The 16341-nt window shown below is 36.8% G+C and overlaps 1 protein-coding gene across 1 annotated transcript in view; it reads left to right on the top strand.

Annotated features, from left to right (window-relative positions):
- The window catches only part of SLC16A10 (solute carrier family 16 member 10), a 66911-nt gene that overhangs the window by 34049 nt on the left and 16521 nt on the right, over positions 1–16341 (top strand). The window contains exons 2-3 of the mRNA XM_084201866.1: positions 6673–6817; positions 9858–10296. Coding sequence (XP_084057992.1) covers positions 6673–6817; positions 9858–10296 — 584 coding nt within the window. The remainder of the gene's footprint in view (positions 1–6672; positions 6818–9857; positions 10297–16341) is intronic.

Consider the following 16341-nt stretch of genomic DNA (forward strand, 5'->3'; position numbering starts at 1 on the left):
GTTATCTGGTCTGACACCCTTTACTCAAAGCTGGCCAAGTTAAAATACATTGAACCTCTGAGTTAGATCAGTTAGATCTGAGTTGTTCAGTGTTGGCCAGTCAAGTTTTAAATACACCCAAAAAAGGAATTTCCACTACATTTTTGGGTCACATTTGCTAAAGTTTGACTGCCTTTATGGTGAAAATTTTCATGACGTCTAATTGGAATATCCTTTGTTGCAGTTTCAGTTGGGTTTTTGTCCCATTGCTGTATACAACTGAAAAGAAGATACCTTTATATTTGTAATAATCACCTGCTAGATACCTGAAGACACTGATTAGATTCATTTTGAGCTGCATGTCTTCTGCATGCTGAACAAATTCAAACTTTAGTGTGTCCTCAGACAGGCGTGTGTTGGTGGCTGACCACTAGACTTGCTGTGTTCTTGTGTTATTGCTGAGTGATTAATATTACAGATTAAATTCAGTTTATGTAGGTGTCTCATGAGGAGAAATGTAATCCAAATAAGTGGTAAAAAAAAGGTGTCTACACCTTCAGACATCATTAGCATTTGTAGGAAAATAAGGTCATGGATAATTTTATAAACATATTTACTCAGAAGCAGCTGCAATACATAAAGAACAAAAGGGGGGGGAAGGAAGTATAATTAGAACATAGAGACTGGGAATTAAAGAAACTTACTATTAAATGCTGCGTGCAATTCTGGCTACCTGGTCTCAGAAAAAGTGGGATGTACTCAGTATAAAGGGACAAAGTATAAATTCTGTACAAAGACAGACTGAATCAAAAAGTTGCCTCATTTTGGAGAAGAAATTAGTATGAACAGATCTGATTAGGGCATATAAAATCATGGGTTTTAAGAGGAACCTCAGCAGGGATGATTAATTCTTGTTTCTTATAGTGGAGGAATTAAATATGAGTAAGTTCAAAGCCAAGGGGAGTTATTTCGAATGTGCTGCTGGTGCCTGAGCATGTTCTGTAACTGATTACAACAGCAGCAGAGAAGCCAAAGTAATATCAATGGAACTAAATGTTCTTGTTGAATGGTTAGATGCAGCATTCTGCTTAGGTGGTTTCTAAGCTGCTTATTGCTGGATTTTGGGAGGATGTAGCCGGGGAGAAAGCATGCTAGCCCTTTATCCAGAGGTCTTTGTCTAAGTACTTTGTGGTGGCCAGAAACAGGATTCTGGGCTAAATCAGTCTTTGATCTACATGGCATTGCAATTATCTTGTTGTTTTTAAAAATTAAATGCCATGTAAATGTGATTTAACAGGCAAGAAATTATTAATACTAGCTGGAGACATGCAAATTATTTCCAGAAATAACTTTCAGCAACCACTTTTGCTTCCTCCAGAACAGGATCTCTCGAATTCCCAAACTATTCTCCTAACAAATCTTTTATGGCAGTCAATCTTATGCTTTGCTGAAGAGAATATCTGTATAAATGGCCAAAATAGAAGTATGGGTCTTTTACCCATTCCATATTTAAATTATGGAATTTTTTGCTGCAAGAAGTTGTGGATGCTGAAAATACACGAGTGTTCCAGGGAAGCTTGGCAGTTCATGGAGGAGAAATTGCCAGAATATTCAAAAATACAGTGGAAAAAGAATTAATGTCCAAATTTATGGATAAAGAAAAACAAATAATAATAGGCTTACGAAGTCTCTCAGCTGTTAGTGGTTTGAGGTTGGGAGAGTACATACAGGCTTCCTTATGCTTGCATAAATTGTAACTAATAACTTAGTGAAAGCTAAATATTACTCAAGCTTATTGAGCTTTTAGAAGTTACTAGGTGCCTTTATTTTTCTTGCCTCACGTCGCTTGTCTTCTAGACAGCAGCATTTTGTTCCCTTTCTCAACCAGAACAGTCTCAAGGGAAAATATTTTAAAAACCCACCATCATGAAGCTTATTAAAGTGTGAGGAGTGTTACTACTCTGTTGAGCCAACCACTTGAAAGGCACTTAAGGATAAAACTGCTAAGTTCCTTATTGCAATGCTTAGAAAAATTTGATTTTAAACAAGAATGTTTTGGACAAGTAGCCTTTATTTAAATTTGTGCATAATAAAGCATTCCAATAGAACATGATAATAATGTTTTCTTTTTTGTTGTCCTGTAAATTCTAGTGCTTGACTCTAAAATATGAACTAAAATATTTAATAGTTTGGTTTATAATTTGGCAGATAAATATGTATTGTGTAATCTAACTGTGACAGTGGTAGTAATTCTGAGAGTGCTCAGATATTAGATACTATATTTATAGTAAAGACACTATTTAAAATAATAGTTATTTAATTTTTAAAGAGTCGTGGTAGAACAGCAGCATATTTTTGGAGTACATGGTATAGTTGCATTGCTGTAGACTTTTGAACAGAGGAAATAATTAAAGAAATATCAGAATATATGTTCAGATTTTCAGTGAACTAATCAGGAAAGAACATGTAGCTGTGACTTTCATGTTTGAATCATTCTAGTTATAATAAAGTTTTGGGTTTTTGTAATCCATTATGTGTTTCACTGGCACAGAACAAACAAACAGACTTTTCAGTACAGTGGCTCTCTGGTCTGATACTTTTATCTTAAGGATGACTACTTTTCCATCTTCTAGGGAAGCCTGGGAATTGTTAAATCTACAGAAAATTACATGGTTTTAGGAGCTAATTCTTAACTTTCAGTGCCTTAAGGAATACTTAAGTCCTTAAAGTAGAAATAGGTTTTCTTCTATAGCAATCAAAATGTTTTGTATATGAATACAGTTATATGTAGCAATTAGGTGCTGTATTAGTATCTGAATTAGCAGCTCTGGAGTATGGCCAGCTTGTGCCAGGAAGGCAGCCAGTAGCCGGAGGAGAAATACTTTAATTAATATGTAATAACTGCTCTAGAGAGCTCTCAGTATTCTGGCAAGCTGCACTTGTAATTTTTTGTATTACTTGTAATTTTTTGTATTACTTAGGACAGTTGTAATATCTGTTTGAAAAACTGTGGAAGACAATTCAATGTACATTTTTCCTACTGCATGAAAAAGTGTAAGGGTACTTGAAAACTTACTTAAACAAAGTGAGATCAAAAATTACTTGCATCTATTGAATATATTTTAAAGCAAAAAATTTCTTTATAGAATTAAGATATCACAGCAAGAATTATTTGCATTGGGGCATTTAAAGATTTACTCATGTACTGTTCTGTTTATTTTTGGTGCAAGGTTTCTTCACAAAGGAAGAAGGCAGTACATTTTCTCTATCTATGAATATAGGTGAAGTTTAACTTCAAGAATATTCTTTTCAATAAATAATAAAGCTGTTTATACAAGACATGCCAACCACATCTCTAAATTACATTTATTTCTGTAGGCTAATGAGAGCAACTTACTAACCTGAAGCAGTAATTTAAAGGGCTCCAGTTTTCATTAGGTAGATAAGTGGTACAGCTCACTTATCTACCTAATGATAGGTCTCCCTCTTCTGCAGTGGGACTTTTTCCCACATGAACATTCCATTCTGAAATGCTTCAGATAAGGCATCATCATTTATCTTAACTGTCTGTTGTGTTGAAAACCAGTGGAAACCTTCTCTTTTAGGCGCTGCCCTGACATTATTGTAATAAGAAGAGAGAATCAAGTGATAAAAAGGCATCGTTTTTTCATGAGTGCCTGGAAGCATAAAGAGGCAAAATCAACGTGTTGTTAGTTTGAATTGAGCTGAATGTCTTCACTTCAGCCTTTTATATTCCAATTATTTTATTAGCTGTATAGGCCATTAAAAAACACTGTAAACCTTTGTAGCAGACGCTGAGATGGCTAGAGCCCCTTGGCGTGTGGAGGCTTAGAGATGCGGGAATGCTGGTCACAGTAGCTATGCCTGAAGTCTTCACTTAGGTGCTGCTGGCCTAGCTTATCTCTCTGTGACCCCATAGGCCATTCTCCCTCACCCTTACAATTGGTCAGTTCCCAATCCCCCTAACCCTATATAAGAGGCCACCCTGCCCCATTCTGGCAGAAGAGCTGCCATCAGAACCATTCTCGAACTCTCTGCAAATAAACCATCGTGGAATCTCCGAGGCTGCCTCCTCCTCTCTCTCCCTCTGCTTTGTGGAAGCCACTGCCGGCCGGAGCACCTTAGCAAGCAAAGAGCTGAAGCTATAAAAGAGCTGAAAATCACCAAGAGCTGCTAATCCCTGAGCTTGCTAAGGTGGCCAGGGCTGCAGGGCGCTTAGGGCTTGGACACCCGGCCTGCGGAAGGTGAGCTGCCCGGCCCGAGACTGCCCGCCCGAGGAGCCTGGATCAGCACTGACCTCGCTATCCGGATAGAAGCGGCCCAGTGGGGTTTCACAAACCTTGACTTCACTAAGTAGAATGGAAATAAAATCACAGCCTGTAGCTCTAAAGTTATTTAGTCTGTTACTTTATGCAAGATACTTAAGCTCAGTTTCAGGTGCCCACTTGCTTTGCCTGTTTTGCCTCCATGATTAAGGTCCATGTGAGATTGAATTCTCAAAACCAGTCATCTCTGGTGGGCTTGTCTTGTGCCTGTTGCCTTTTTATCTTTTTGTACCTGGACAGGAAGGGTGACGGGTGGTTCAGCCATTCCTTGGTACCTTCATACCCCGTATGGCTTGTGATGGATGCATCTCAAGGCTTAGCTGCCTCTTGGCCTTGCAGGAGGGGGACTGTAATTCCAAGTGTTGCCCTGCAAATCATGCAGAGGTGCTGAGGACTGTTCATGGTGGTGTAGCCACCGTTTATTTGGGAGGATGACAGGCTGAAGTGGACATTCTGTCCCCTGGTGTTTGCAGTTTCCTTTGGACAATAAAACTTCAGGCTCACTCTGGGAAAGATAAGTAGAAAGATGGGGAGTCTTGTAGAAGTTCAATGACTTAGAAGCTTTGTAACTGGCTGGTCTCCAGGCTGTATGAGAGCATCGCCTCCCTTAGACTCCTGCCTACAAACTGTGGTTTGTATAATGACTTGTCCCATCAGTAGCCAAGGGGGCTGTAGTAGGGGCCAGATCCCAGAGGAGTTATGTCCTGCCACACCCAAGGTGCTCTTGAGCATTCCTCAATGCAGGGAAGGACTAGACCTCTCATAAACTTGAGTCTTTGTTGTTCAGGCAATGTCATGGGGTCTTTGTTCTTCCTAGTCTCTTGTGCTGTCCCTTCATATAGCTTGAGTTTTTGCTGCAGAGGTGCAAGGCCAGCAGGGCTATCATATAGGAGGTAGTCCTACACAGGAAATGGCCATGAAAGTACCTCACTCTTTTGTGCCTTGAAACTCTCTTATTTTATCACATGATCAAAAAATCCCAGTAACACACATCCTTCCCTCCCTTTCCCAGACAGTTAGGCCATGGTTTGTCGAAAGCATTGTTTGCCCTGAAATAATAAAGGTTTTGCTTCTTGTACTTATTTCTGCTTATCTCTAGCTATCTCTTCTCTTGTCTTTCATTTACCTTGTAAACTCTTGGAAGAAACAAGTTTTTGCTTGTTGATTTCTTTTTCTGTCTTTAGTGCCTTGCACGATGAGGTCTTAGTCAATGTGTAGGACTCATTGGCACTTCAACAACCCATCTCCTAAGCCTTGGTAGTGGTAGATCTACTTGCAAATATACTTCATTTATTCCTGTGGTTATATGCTTTTCCAGATAATTTTATTTGCCTTCATCACTGAATCACAATTGTTTGTCTAACCATGTCTTTAGAAAAGATGCTCTAAACAAAATTCCAGTTATGCAAATTTAAAACTCTTTCAGGTTGAAGGAGTTGTCCTGTCTTCTGTATAATTCAAAATGAATATAAAATATTTTTTCCAATTCATTTTGAATTAGCAGCTTTTTCCACTTCCTGTTTAGGCAATTTTTTCCCCCGTATTGGCGGGAACATTTCCAATATATACATTACTATATATATCAAACAAATTAGTTGTAACTACTAGCTTTGCTAAAATCTCCACTTGTGGCTGAAACTATGGTGGACTCACCTGCATCCAATTGGAATGATCTAATAAACCAAGTACAGATTTCACAATGTCTGTAAAGCTCAAGCAGTATCAAAAGTAGTGAAATTTTCCCATTATATATATGAAAGAGGTTCACTAATCCAAGTTTGTTTAGTCTAAAGTAAAATCACATTCCTGATGTTTATATTACAGTCTAAAAGCCTATTGATTACTCATTATTGATGTTCAGTATGATCTACATCTGGTAATGAAGTTTTAAAATTATTACTCTTTTTTCAGCAAGTGTACCTGTTTAAAGTCATTATGGTCTATAGCATTAAGTCAAGTGAAATGAACTAACATGTCAGAATGGATACAGATACTCAAAGGTATCTTTAATGACCTAGGCATCAGTTTGAATATTAGGTTGGTTATTAGAGAAATGTTTTATGTTAATATAAAAAAAACCAAAGTAGAAGTAATAGGTACAAAAAAGTTAATTGCATTCTTTGAGCTAATAAAATCTAAATTAGTTGATTATGTAAATTGTTAGGTTTTTTCCCCATGTTAGGTAAATACATTTTAAGATGTAATTAAATGTTTTTAAAATAGTTACCCAATTGTTACCCAGCTTTAGTTTAGCAACATAAAATCTTAGGTGAAAACAAGTATTAACTGAAAGCTGAAATAGCTTGGTCTTCTAAAATATTGTCTTTTTTTTTTTTCTATTTTGCAGCATGGGTGAGCTCTCTTTCCATGGGAATGGTCTTCTTCTGCTCCCCAATAGTCAGCATATTCACAGACCTGTTTGGTTGTCGAAAAGTAGCTGTTATTGGAGCTGCAGTAGGGCTTGTTGGACTCCTTTCAAGTTCTTTTGTAAGGTAAAAAATCTTAAATTCATAACTTTTAAAGTATTTTATCAATTTTTTTAGTGTTCTAATGTTGATCTAATCAGCAAAAGGGTTAAACAGTGCTACAATATATTATCTTTAGGAAGCTTGTTTTATTTGAGTTTGGTTTTGTCTTTCAAACTATTGTGAACTTTCAACTTAAAAAGTATTTTTAAAAACATAATGTTTCTAAATAAAAACAAGAGTCCATATTTAACAGGAACTACTGTGTATAAATATATCAACAGCAAGACTAGTGCTATAGCATTGTCCAGGATAAACTTATATATTTGCTTGATGTATATTGTGTTTTAACAGGTACATAAACATTGTTGTTGTCTTCCCTTCCTGACCTGTCCCCTTAATTTTCTTATGAAAGTTTTAATGGTGATAAAAACGCAGTAGAGCCTCCAGGAAGCTGTTAAAATTCTAGCGGAATTTGATGTTTTCTTCTGTTCTTACTGGTCCAATTGTCAAACATGGAGATAGAGAAAACCTTGGTATATTGACTATACTTAAGGCTTATTCATTTTTGGTTTTTTTAATTCTAGTTTACAATTAATCTGTGTGTTTGTTTTCATTTTTTCATTTGTATGTAACTTTTGCAGAGTAAATCTTAAGAAATTCAAGAGCGACTAATTTGTTGCATGTACCCTGTAGAAGATGAGGAAACAGGAAATTTACCTTCTTTAGTCACCATCAGAAATTGGTTAGTGAAGGTAGAGTGTAAAAAGTAGCAGGAAAATAATCCAGTTACCTCTAGTTTTCAGATGAGTTTTTTGTCCCCACCCTTAGCAGAATAAGTATGGGAACAATTAAGCTACATTCAGAAGAGCTTTCCACTTAGGTGCAAATGTATTTACACAGGCAAAAAGCTTGTGAAAATGTCTTTTCTGTGCTTGTACTCTGAATCAGATGGATGTGAGCTGCTGTGATCTGAATGGTTAATCCTGGTGCAAATATTTGGCTTAATTTTATTAAACAAGCAAACAAACAAAACCCCCACTTCTTGATATGTTTTAAGAAGCTTCTTACTAAATGTGAGGTAAAAATGAAAAGATGTGTCTTGGAAAAGTCTTTCTTCCTAGTTTCTACCTAGTAGTATGTTGAGTGATGAATGCTAAACCAGCCTTGTCATTAGATAAAGATCATTCTTGAGTTTGTCTGAAACCAGTGGAACAAGGGCACAGAAGAGACATGCAAAAGCAAGTTGTTTTGTAAAGGCTTTAAAAATAAATATTTCAGCTTGACTAAACTTTGAAGAGCACTTTGAGAGGTGAATTCTTGCAAGAGTACATGCCAGGTTGATGTGCATACTTGGTGTTTCATTATGTTACTCACGCTAAAATGATTTATGCCCGTGATGTTATCAGTTCATTAAAGGAGTATAGTTCAGATACAGAAGTCAGCGTTCTGGAAGTAAAATATTGTAAAGCAGACAAATGTTACTATTATCTACTGCTTTTGCATTGCACTAATTTCTTAACATAAATTTTATGTCTTAGGAAATTAAGATGTAAGTGTTTATAATGCAGGACAATATTTTAATATGCATGTTGTGCTGCAGACTCTTTGAGTGAATTTACATATGGAAGCAAAAGTTTACTGTCTTCACTGTGTGATGTTACTCCTCACATTTTGTAACTTCTGGTTTTATTTTCCTGGTTATTTTCCATTAATAAAGGTAATAAATCTTTCCCCCTTTTGTTGTTTCTGCTGGCTTATGTTGTATATCTTTAGTTTCAGAAATTGATAGTTTAATATAGAAAGTGACAATATTATGTTACACAAATCATTATTTTCACTATAATACACAAACCCAGAGTTCCTGGAGTCAGACCTTGGTTAGTCAAATACTGTTTCCTAAGAAGTTCTTGCATAGGGAGGTTGTGGAATCTTATTTTTTTACAGAGGGGTGCTGGTAGATTGCATCCTGGGATGAAAAACACTACATAAAGTATTCATGCTCCTTGAAGAGTTAAAAAGATTAACTGTTTTCCAGAAGTGCTTTAAGTGCAGGTGTTAACTGATAAAACAGGAGGTGAAGGTTCATTATAAACTGAACATTAAAAAAAAATTATATAAACTCTCAGGTGCCACCTCAGAAAACTCATAAAAATTTTTTGCACCCTGCCTCCATCTAAATGTTAAAAAATGTTTTCTTTCACTAACTAATACTACAGCACTAATTTAATTAATTATAGTGATGCTGTTACTTCACACTTAAAATTTCTTGCACGAGTACTTTTTATTGATGTCACATGGTTGTGATCAATTACAATGCCTCTGCTTTATTTCAGTTGTAGAGTAAATGGTAATAATAACTTTATGATGATCCCCCTTACTATGAGATGTTTCATTCCTTATTAACAATTCTTTTTAGTTCTTTCTTAGCATATTCAATATATGTGTCAAACCACTGAATTTAAAATATTTATTCAAAAGGAGACTGTCTAAAAAATTAATACCAAAAGAGGCTATAATTTATTAATATATTACAAAATTTTGTCAGTATGTAAATATTTAATTTTTCAGTATTAATGATGTTTGCCATATTTGTTACTTTATTTTCATAACAAATTGTTAACTTGATTTTTCTGGCTTCATGAGGAGAGTTCAGTACTGCTAGCATAGTGAAGAAATATGTAAATCAAAACAGTACAATTTTCTTCGGACAAAAAAAATTCCAAAAACCCAGCAATGGTTGTACTTACATGGCTAATTTACCCTGACAGTGATTTTTAAAACTTTTTTTAGCCACACTGTTTGATGTTATTATAATTGAATTTTTTTTTTCTTTTTTCACCTGTTCAGTGAATTCTGTGAAATTTTTCACTGGAAGGAGATAGAATAGTTGCTGAATTAAGCTGATACAGTGCTATTGAACTATAAGTGTATACAAACTTATTTACAGTAGTGAGTTATGTTGGTTGATTGATTGATTGAGAAGCTGTTTTGTTGTCACTTCCAGGTGAATGAGCATCCACTGCCTTACGAAACACTGATGGTTTGTTCTTTCCTTTTGGTACAGCACCATTGAACCTCTGTATTTCACCTACGGGATCCTGTTTGCCTGTGGCTGCTCCTTTGCCTACCAGCCGTCGCTGGTCATTCTCGGGCACTACTTCAAGAAGCGCCTGGGACTCGTGAATGGCATTGTCACCGCAGGCAGCAGCCTGTTCACAGTGTCACTGCCCTTCCTCCTGAGGGTCCTCATCGACTCTGTCGACCTGTTCAACACCTTGAGGGTCCTCTGCATCCTTATGTTTGTTCTCTTCCTGGCTGGATTTACGTACAAACCTCTTGTTCCCAACACCAAAGACAAGGAGGGAGGAAAGAAGGGAAAATTCAAATTACCTCCTGCGAAAAAGATTTGCAATTTCTCTGTTTTCAAAGTTCTCAGTTACCGAATCTGGGCTCTAGGGATTCCAGCTGCACTTTTTGGATACTTTGTGCCTTATGTTCACTTGGTAAGTGCACATTTCTTCCTAGGTGTGATGTGTTTGAAACTGTAGATACTTGTCTTTGTGTTATTGATTTAGAAAGCAATTGGTGATAGGAAGCCAGATTTAAACTGCAGGTTGAGTTGGGGAGAAACACAAAATTAATTTGGATGTTTTCTTATTAAGAGTGCTTTAATCAGAAGTATTAGTTAAGCCAGATAAAATCTTTGTTTGTTGGTCTCAATGCAAAGTTTAAAATATTTTAACCATGAAAAGAGAGATTTGAAAAATAATCTATACTATTCCAAAGGGAATTCTTTATTTTGGTACTCAGCTGCATACATGGCCAATGACACCTGTGTGTTTTAGATGCAGTGTGAAAGAAGTAAAACATGCTAGAAGTGTAATTTTTGTTCCTTTGTATTGAGGTTTGTTGAAGTCTCGATTTTTAGGATCTATTGTATTCACCATTTTTCAGTTTATTAAAAGCAAAAGACACGGATTTTTCTGTCTCTCAAACATCAGCCTTTTAGTTTACTATTATAGCATTCATGTAACTGCTCTTTTTACCCTCTCCCTCCCAGCTACCAGGTGAGCTGTGTTTTATTGCTGTCTACAGCAGCTGATGTAGCTTTGGCTTCTGGTGATGGGGAAGATGTCAATTAGCCGTCTCTCGTACATGTACTAGAGTTATTTCCCTAGCAGGTTTTTTTTTCTGTAGTGCACTCCTAAACGAAGAAATTCAGGTGCAACTGGGAGATGCATGCATTTGTATCAGGCTGGCTGACAAACATTGCACTGCTTAAATGGTGAATTATTCTTGGCTAGCTTGGCTAGCTTGCCCTCTTGGCTAGCGTGCTCTCTTAACAGAAGTGGTGTAAACCAAAAGGCTTAAAAGGGAAAGGTGGGGAAAAGCCCACAGTTTCCAATGAGATGCTGCTTTAAGACCATTACACATCCTCATTAAAAGTATTTGATAGAGCATGGGCTAGTAGAACTCAGGATGAAAACAGAAGGGTCATTTTAATATTCGCTATTCACCCATGACAGGACAGTGAAATTAATTATAAGAAATATCTTCTGTCAAAAAATCTTCAATGCCTTAAAAGCCATTTTTTATGCAATTTAACAAGTGGCTGTCACTGCTTTCTGGTAATTGGTTACATTACTGACTCTTCATCAGATACTCATTTTTAAAATTACCTTATGGTGGGGGCCAGTGTATTTTTGAGCAGCTGTAAACTGACTTCTGTTAACGGTTAATTCTTGTAACTTAGTTTTTAATCATGTAGATCTTATTGTATAACACTTCGAATTAGCCTATTTCAAAGGACTGCACAACCCAGATGACATTTATGCTGTTTCCCCATAAGCTTTGGAGAGATGCTTTAAAATAAAGCCAACTTCAGAGGAGTAGGAGTCAAGTGTTCTAGAGTAAGCTATTGGATAGGTCATAAATGGTTGTTAACCCTTGCAGAGAACTGAAGAATAAGGCTATACAAGCAGGCACAAAGTAATTCTAAAATGTATTCATTGAACAAAAAGCTTGTGACTTTTTTCTTTGAAGATGCTTGTATTACTGTTTCCTGGTTATAAATCAGACTAAAGCAGCTCATTGGCTTGTAGAGAACAAAGCCCCTTTTATTATACAATACTATATAATAATATTTTATTACATTTTTCTTTTTTATAGGGTGCCTTCCCCCTTATCAGATTGGCACATGAAATAAATCAGATTGGCTTCTGAAATAAATCTCTAGTATAGGAAAACAATTTGATTGAGGCTGTTTCTAATATAGTGATTGATAACAGTATAAAACTTATTCCAGTGTACTGTTAGAATCTAATATTTTAAAGATTACCTCAAAACTATATGAATATACTCTGCTCAGAGTTTCAGAGAAACCATGATGCTTATGTGTTTATAACATAAAATCTTCAATGGCAGACAGACACATGCTTTGAATGCCCAATTTGAGAGGGGAAGCTTCAGCTCGTAGTAAAGCTTAGACTGAATAATTCTTGTCAAAACCCCTCCCTGAAACCCACAAGTTTTCATTTTAATTTATGTCTATCTAAATACTTGATTTTCCTTAAAGTCCCCGTGGACCTGAAAAAACTCAGTGTTTATGAAGGCACAGCATGGATTGTGCCCTTCAACACAGATACTTCAGCTCGAGTAGATAGCTCTGGATGTTTTTTATCCTAGTTTTATCTGCTTTTGATAAAAAAGCCACACTTTGTGTACTTCCAGAAGTACATAGAAGTATGTACTTACAAGTAAGTCAAAGGCTATAAGAAAAAATAAAGTTTTTCACTGGTACATCTTCCAAACCAGAGACTACTTTCCTCAGCTTCTGAAAATTAAACTTACTATTGTTTCATTGTTTACTGTATTTTTAAAACTGTAATAACTGGAAAAGGGATATGATCTTTAGACAAGTGACAGCTTTTGTTATGCTAAAATTCTTGAATGTTTCCCAGTGTTAGGGGTGGCTGACACAGCCAGACTGCTAGATAGGGATGCTGGTTGCAAGTGCCCTAAGAAAAAAATACAGTGAATAATATCATGCCTTCTGACCTGGTACCTGTAGTCACCAAGTGACATTTTTCCCACCTGGAAAGACAGCTTCTGCCAGAATGGCTGTATTTGACCATGTGATGAAGCCCAGGTGGCACAGACCCTACAGGTTGGGGTCCTTATGTGTCACTGTTTGGCTCCTAGTGGCTGGGGGCTGCAGGCTGGGTGTGCTGGAGTCACTGTCTGCCAGCCTGGCACTGCTCAGGAGCTCCTGAGGTCCCAGCTAGGGTCTCTGTGTGCTTCTGTGCCATCCCCAGGCTCTGTTCGTGCCTCTTGCATTTTCTGAAGCTTGTTGGAAAGGAGAATACATGCTGTGACCCTTGTAGTGAAAAAGTAGTAAAAACTTTTTGGGCTTTGAAGTAACAGAATTAGCCAAGTCTTTGCAGTTTAACTCTCTGCACTGTATTTGCTATGTGGAGTAAAAGCTGTTAAAACTGAAGAAACAACCTGCTCATTAAGTAGGCTCTAATTTAAAATTAAACGCACTAACAAATTGATTATTTGGCATGCTAGATAGGAGCTGGTAACTCTTGCCAGCTCCTTGACATGAATCCTGACTGGTAGGTATTAGGCATCAGATTCCTTTTGGCTCTTGCAGGGGAGAACCTAAAGGGAGAGCTTTTCTTATCCCTGTTTAATTGGTGTCAAATTCCATTAATAGGTGTTCCATTACATGTAACTTGGGAAATGGGTTGAGATGAAGACTATAAATAAGTTTTGACTTCAGTTTATTATATACTTTCAGCATTAATTGAGATTGTTGAAGAACAAACTGATAAGTCATAAGATTACTAAATCAAGTGGTTGTTGTTCCTCTCAATTTTAAAATCAGTCCAAACTAGTGATTGAGAGTTTCTTGTTTTGGTGCCTCTCTAAAAAAGGCAGACAGACAAGCAAAATTTTTGCTTAGTCGATTTTGGTTTAAATTGTGAATTCATAGCAGCAATCTGTAGTATCAGTGGAAAATGCTCTTTCCAAGTGTTTTTACTAAGGACTGCCTCACAAGGAAATGAAGTATATCTGAAAGAAAGTGTACCTAGTCTCTGTGCCACTTGTCCTGTGCTTGTTTTGATAATAAATAGAGAACTTCTGTTTTTCAGCAGTCTGATGTTAAGGGCTTGGTGTTGTTCTCTTACCCTTAAAAAAATATTTACTCAGTCAGGATCATGCATCCTTAATTCTTAGGAGCTTGTTAGGTCATTTCTGTTAAAATTTGATACAAGGTCACATGCTCAGTAGCTTACAAGATGTGGTTGCCTTTTGTGCTTTATTTAGCAGGGTGAAAAGAAATACTGCTTAAAATGGATGTTGTCACTGCCTGGTCTTCTCTAAGCAGTGACTGAGGTCATTACCAGGTTTCAGTATGAATGTAGGAAAATATTAATTATGACACACTTACAAAAAGGGGCTCAGTATTGTGTAATTTTGATGTAACAATATTCAGCCACTGTGAGGAATACTGCTAGGACTGATAATATCATCTTAATCTTTCAGTGCAGTGTTTCAGTCCTGTAGTAATGTGTCTTGGGGTGTTTACAAGTACGGTTTGATTTAGCAATTACTTTTATTAAATGCCTCTTGCTAATGATAGGTCCTGCCTTATTTATATAGTATTTGACACCTTGCAGGATGAAAAGCTGAATTTAACAACCAAGTAGTTGAAAAAAAGTGCACATATTTATTATGTGTTCTACTTTTAAAAAAAGCAACTGGATAGTACATAATGCAATAAATATGTGTCCTGATAAAGTTTACCTTTCTAAGTTTGTTATGAAGAAAATACTCCTATAGAATGACTACATATGTTTGAATATTAGGCTTGTGGTTTAAATGAGGCTGCAGGCTTGTACACAAAGCTACCCATTAGTTGATACGCAGTGTGGAAGTTCCCATGAACTGACTGTCCTCTTGAAACTTCAGAGTAGCTCAGGATAAAGATTTCAGTATTTCTCACCTTGCTTTGCTGCCTGTTTTCTTAATTTACTGTGTAGATCTGGCTTTTCCTTTCGATGCTTATCCATGCTCATATTCCGCAATGGGTACACACTTGCGTGCGTAGAGATTTTTGGTTAGCAGTAGCTATGTGGAGTACATGTGTTCTCTGTCTCTTTGCTTCATGTTTAAGAGATGAAAAAATGGTTTGTGTCTGACCATTTTTTCCAACAACTTTCTTAGGAAAATCTGTCTTGGTAGGCAAATAAGTACTAGATTTAATGTCCTCCATAGATAGATGCTGAAGATTCATTGCCTCATTGCTTCTCTGAAATCTGCATGTGCCAGGAGTAGGCTCATCTAGACCTCCAGAGAACAGGGAAGTGAGATTGCAGGCCAAATGCTTAGGGGAAGAAAAGGTAAATACTTCTGCTGAGAAACAAAGCACCACCTTGGACTCCGCTCTAAGATTCCTGGAAAAGAAAATGCATCTCAGAAATGAAAAGTAAAGATGCTTCCAAGCAATTTTATTCATGGGAGAGTCATGAAGCTGGTTGGAGTTGCTAGTCAACTAGAGTAACGTTAGTCAAAAGGACTTTTTCATGCATATAAACAGACTCATTTTCTTGGCTGCATCACAAAATCAGGCAACTTGGATAAATATTAGTCTGTCCTCTGGGTGGCTGTGTCTGTCTCTAGATCTTGTGTTTGTCACTGTGAAGTTGCTGAGTCTAGTGCTATGCCCACAGTGTCTGTCCTTGGACAAAAAGACAGTGCTCTCTGCTGGTCTGTTTCCTATCTTTTGCTGGAACATTTTTTTTTCCTGCTCTTTAGATAAGAAAAGTAGTCTTTTCACTGTAGAAACATAATTAACAGGACTTGCTGATAAGGATTAGAGCTGATGCAGGCTTTTTTTGCCAGATTTGATTCCTCCCCCCTACCTTCTGATCTGTAGTGTAAGTTCTGTGTCTTTTGTGTGATTTAACTGTTCTACAACTACTTTATCACCTTGGAGTACCTTTTATATCGAGCCTTGAGGATGACTTGGCCTTCAGCTCTGTTCTTTATGAGCCACCTATTTTGGCTAAATGGCTGCCCATTTCTCATTCTCTATCAGTGATGTGCCTTGTTTTTGTTAATAAGAGATCAGATTCTGCTGTGCAAATTCAGTGTATTTGAACCTTTGCTCCCTAAAATATGTGCCAATAAAAACTGTTGTCTTGTGCAATCAGCTTGGAGAAATGAAGAGCCAAGTTCTTGTGAGATCCTCTGTAGTTACAGCTTTCATAGGAACTTGTCTGAAAATCTTGCTGCGTAATTTGCAAGCTGTATTTACTTCCATATACTCTGCAAGTTTCTAAAACTTATTCAGGATAACACATTCTATCTATTTTACCTGTTAAGGAAAATTGACATTTTCCACTTGTAAACTGCTCCCTCCCCAGGCAAAAGCTTTGGGTCATGAGGAAGAATTATACTGGAAAAATATAAAGGGGTATAGAAACCATCTAAGACTCTTCAGGCAGATCTGAGCTACTGTATAAGGATAAGCTATTATA

Source organism: Fringilla coelebs (assembly GCF_963513975.1).
Source record: "Fringilla coelebs genome assembly, chromosome: 3".
In the NCBI taxonomy this organism is placed as follows: Eukaryota; Metazoa; Chordata; class Aves; order Passeriformes; family Fringillidae; genus Fringilla; species Fringilla coelebs.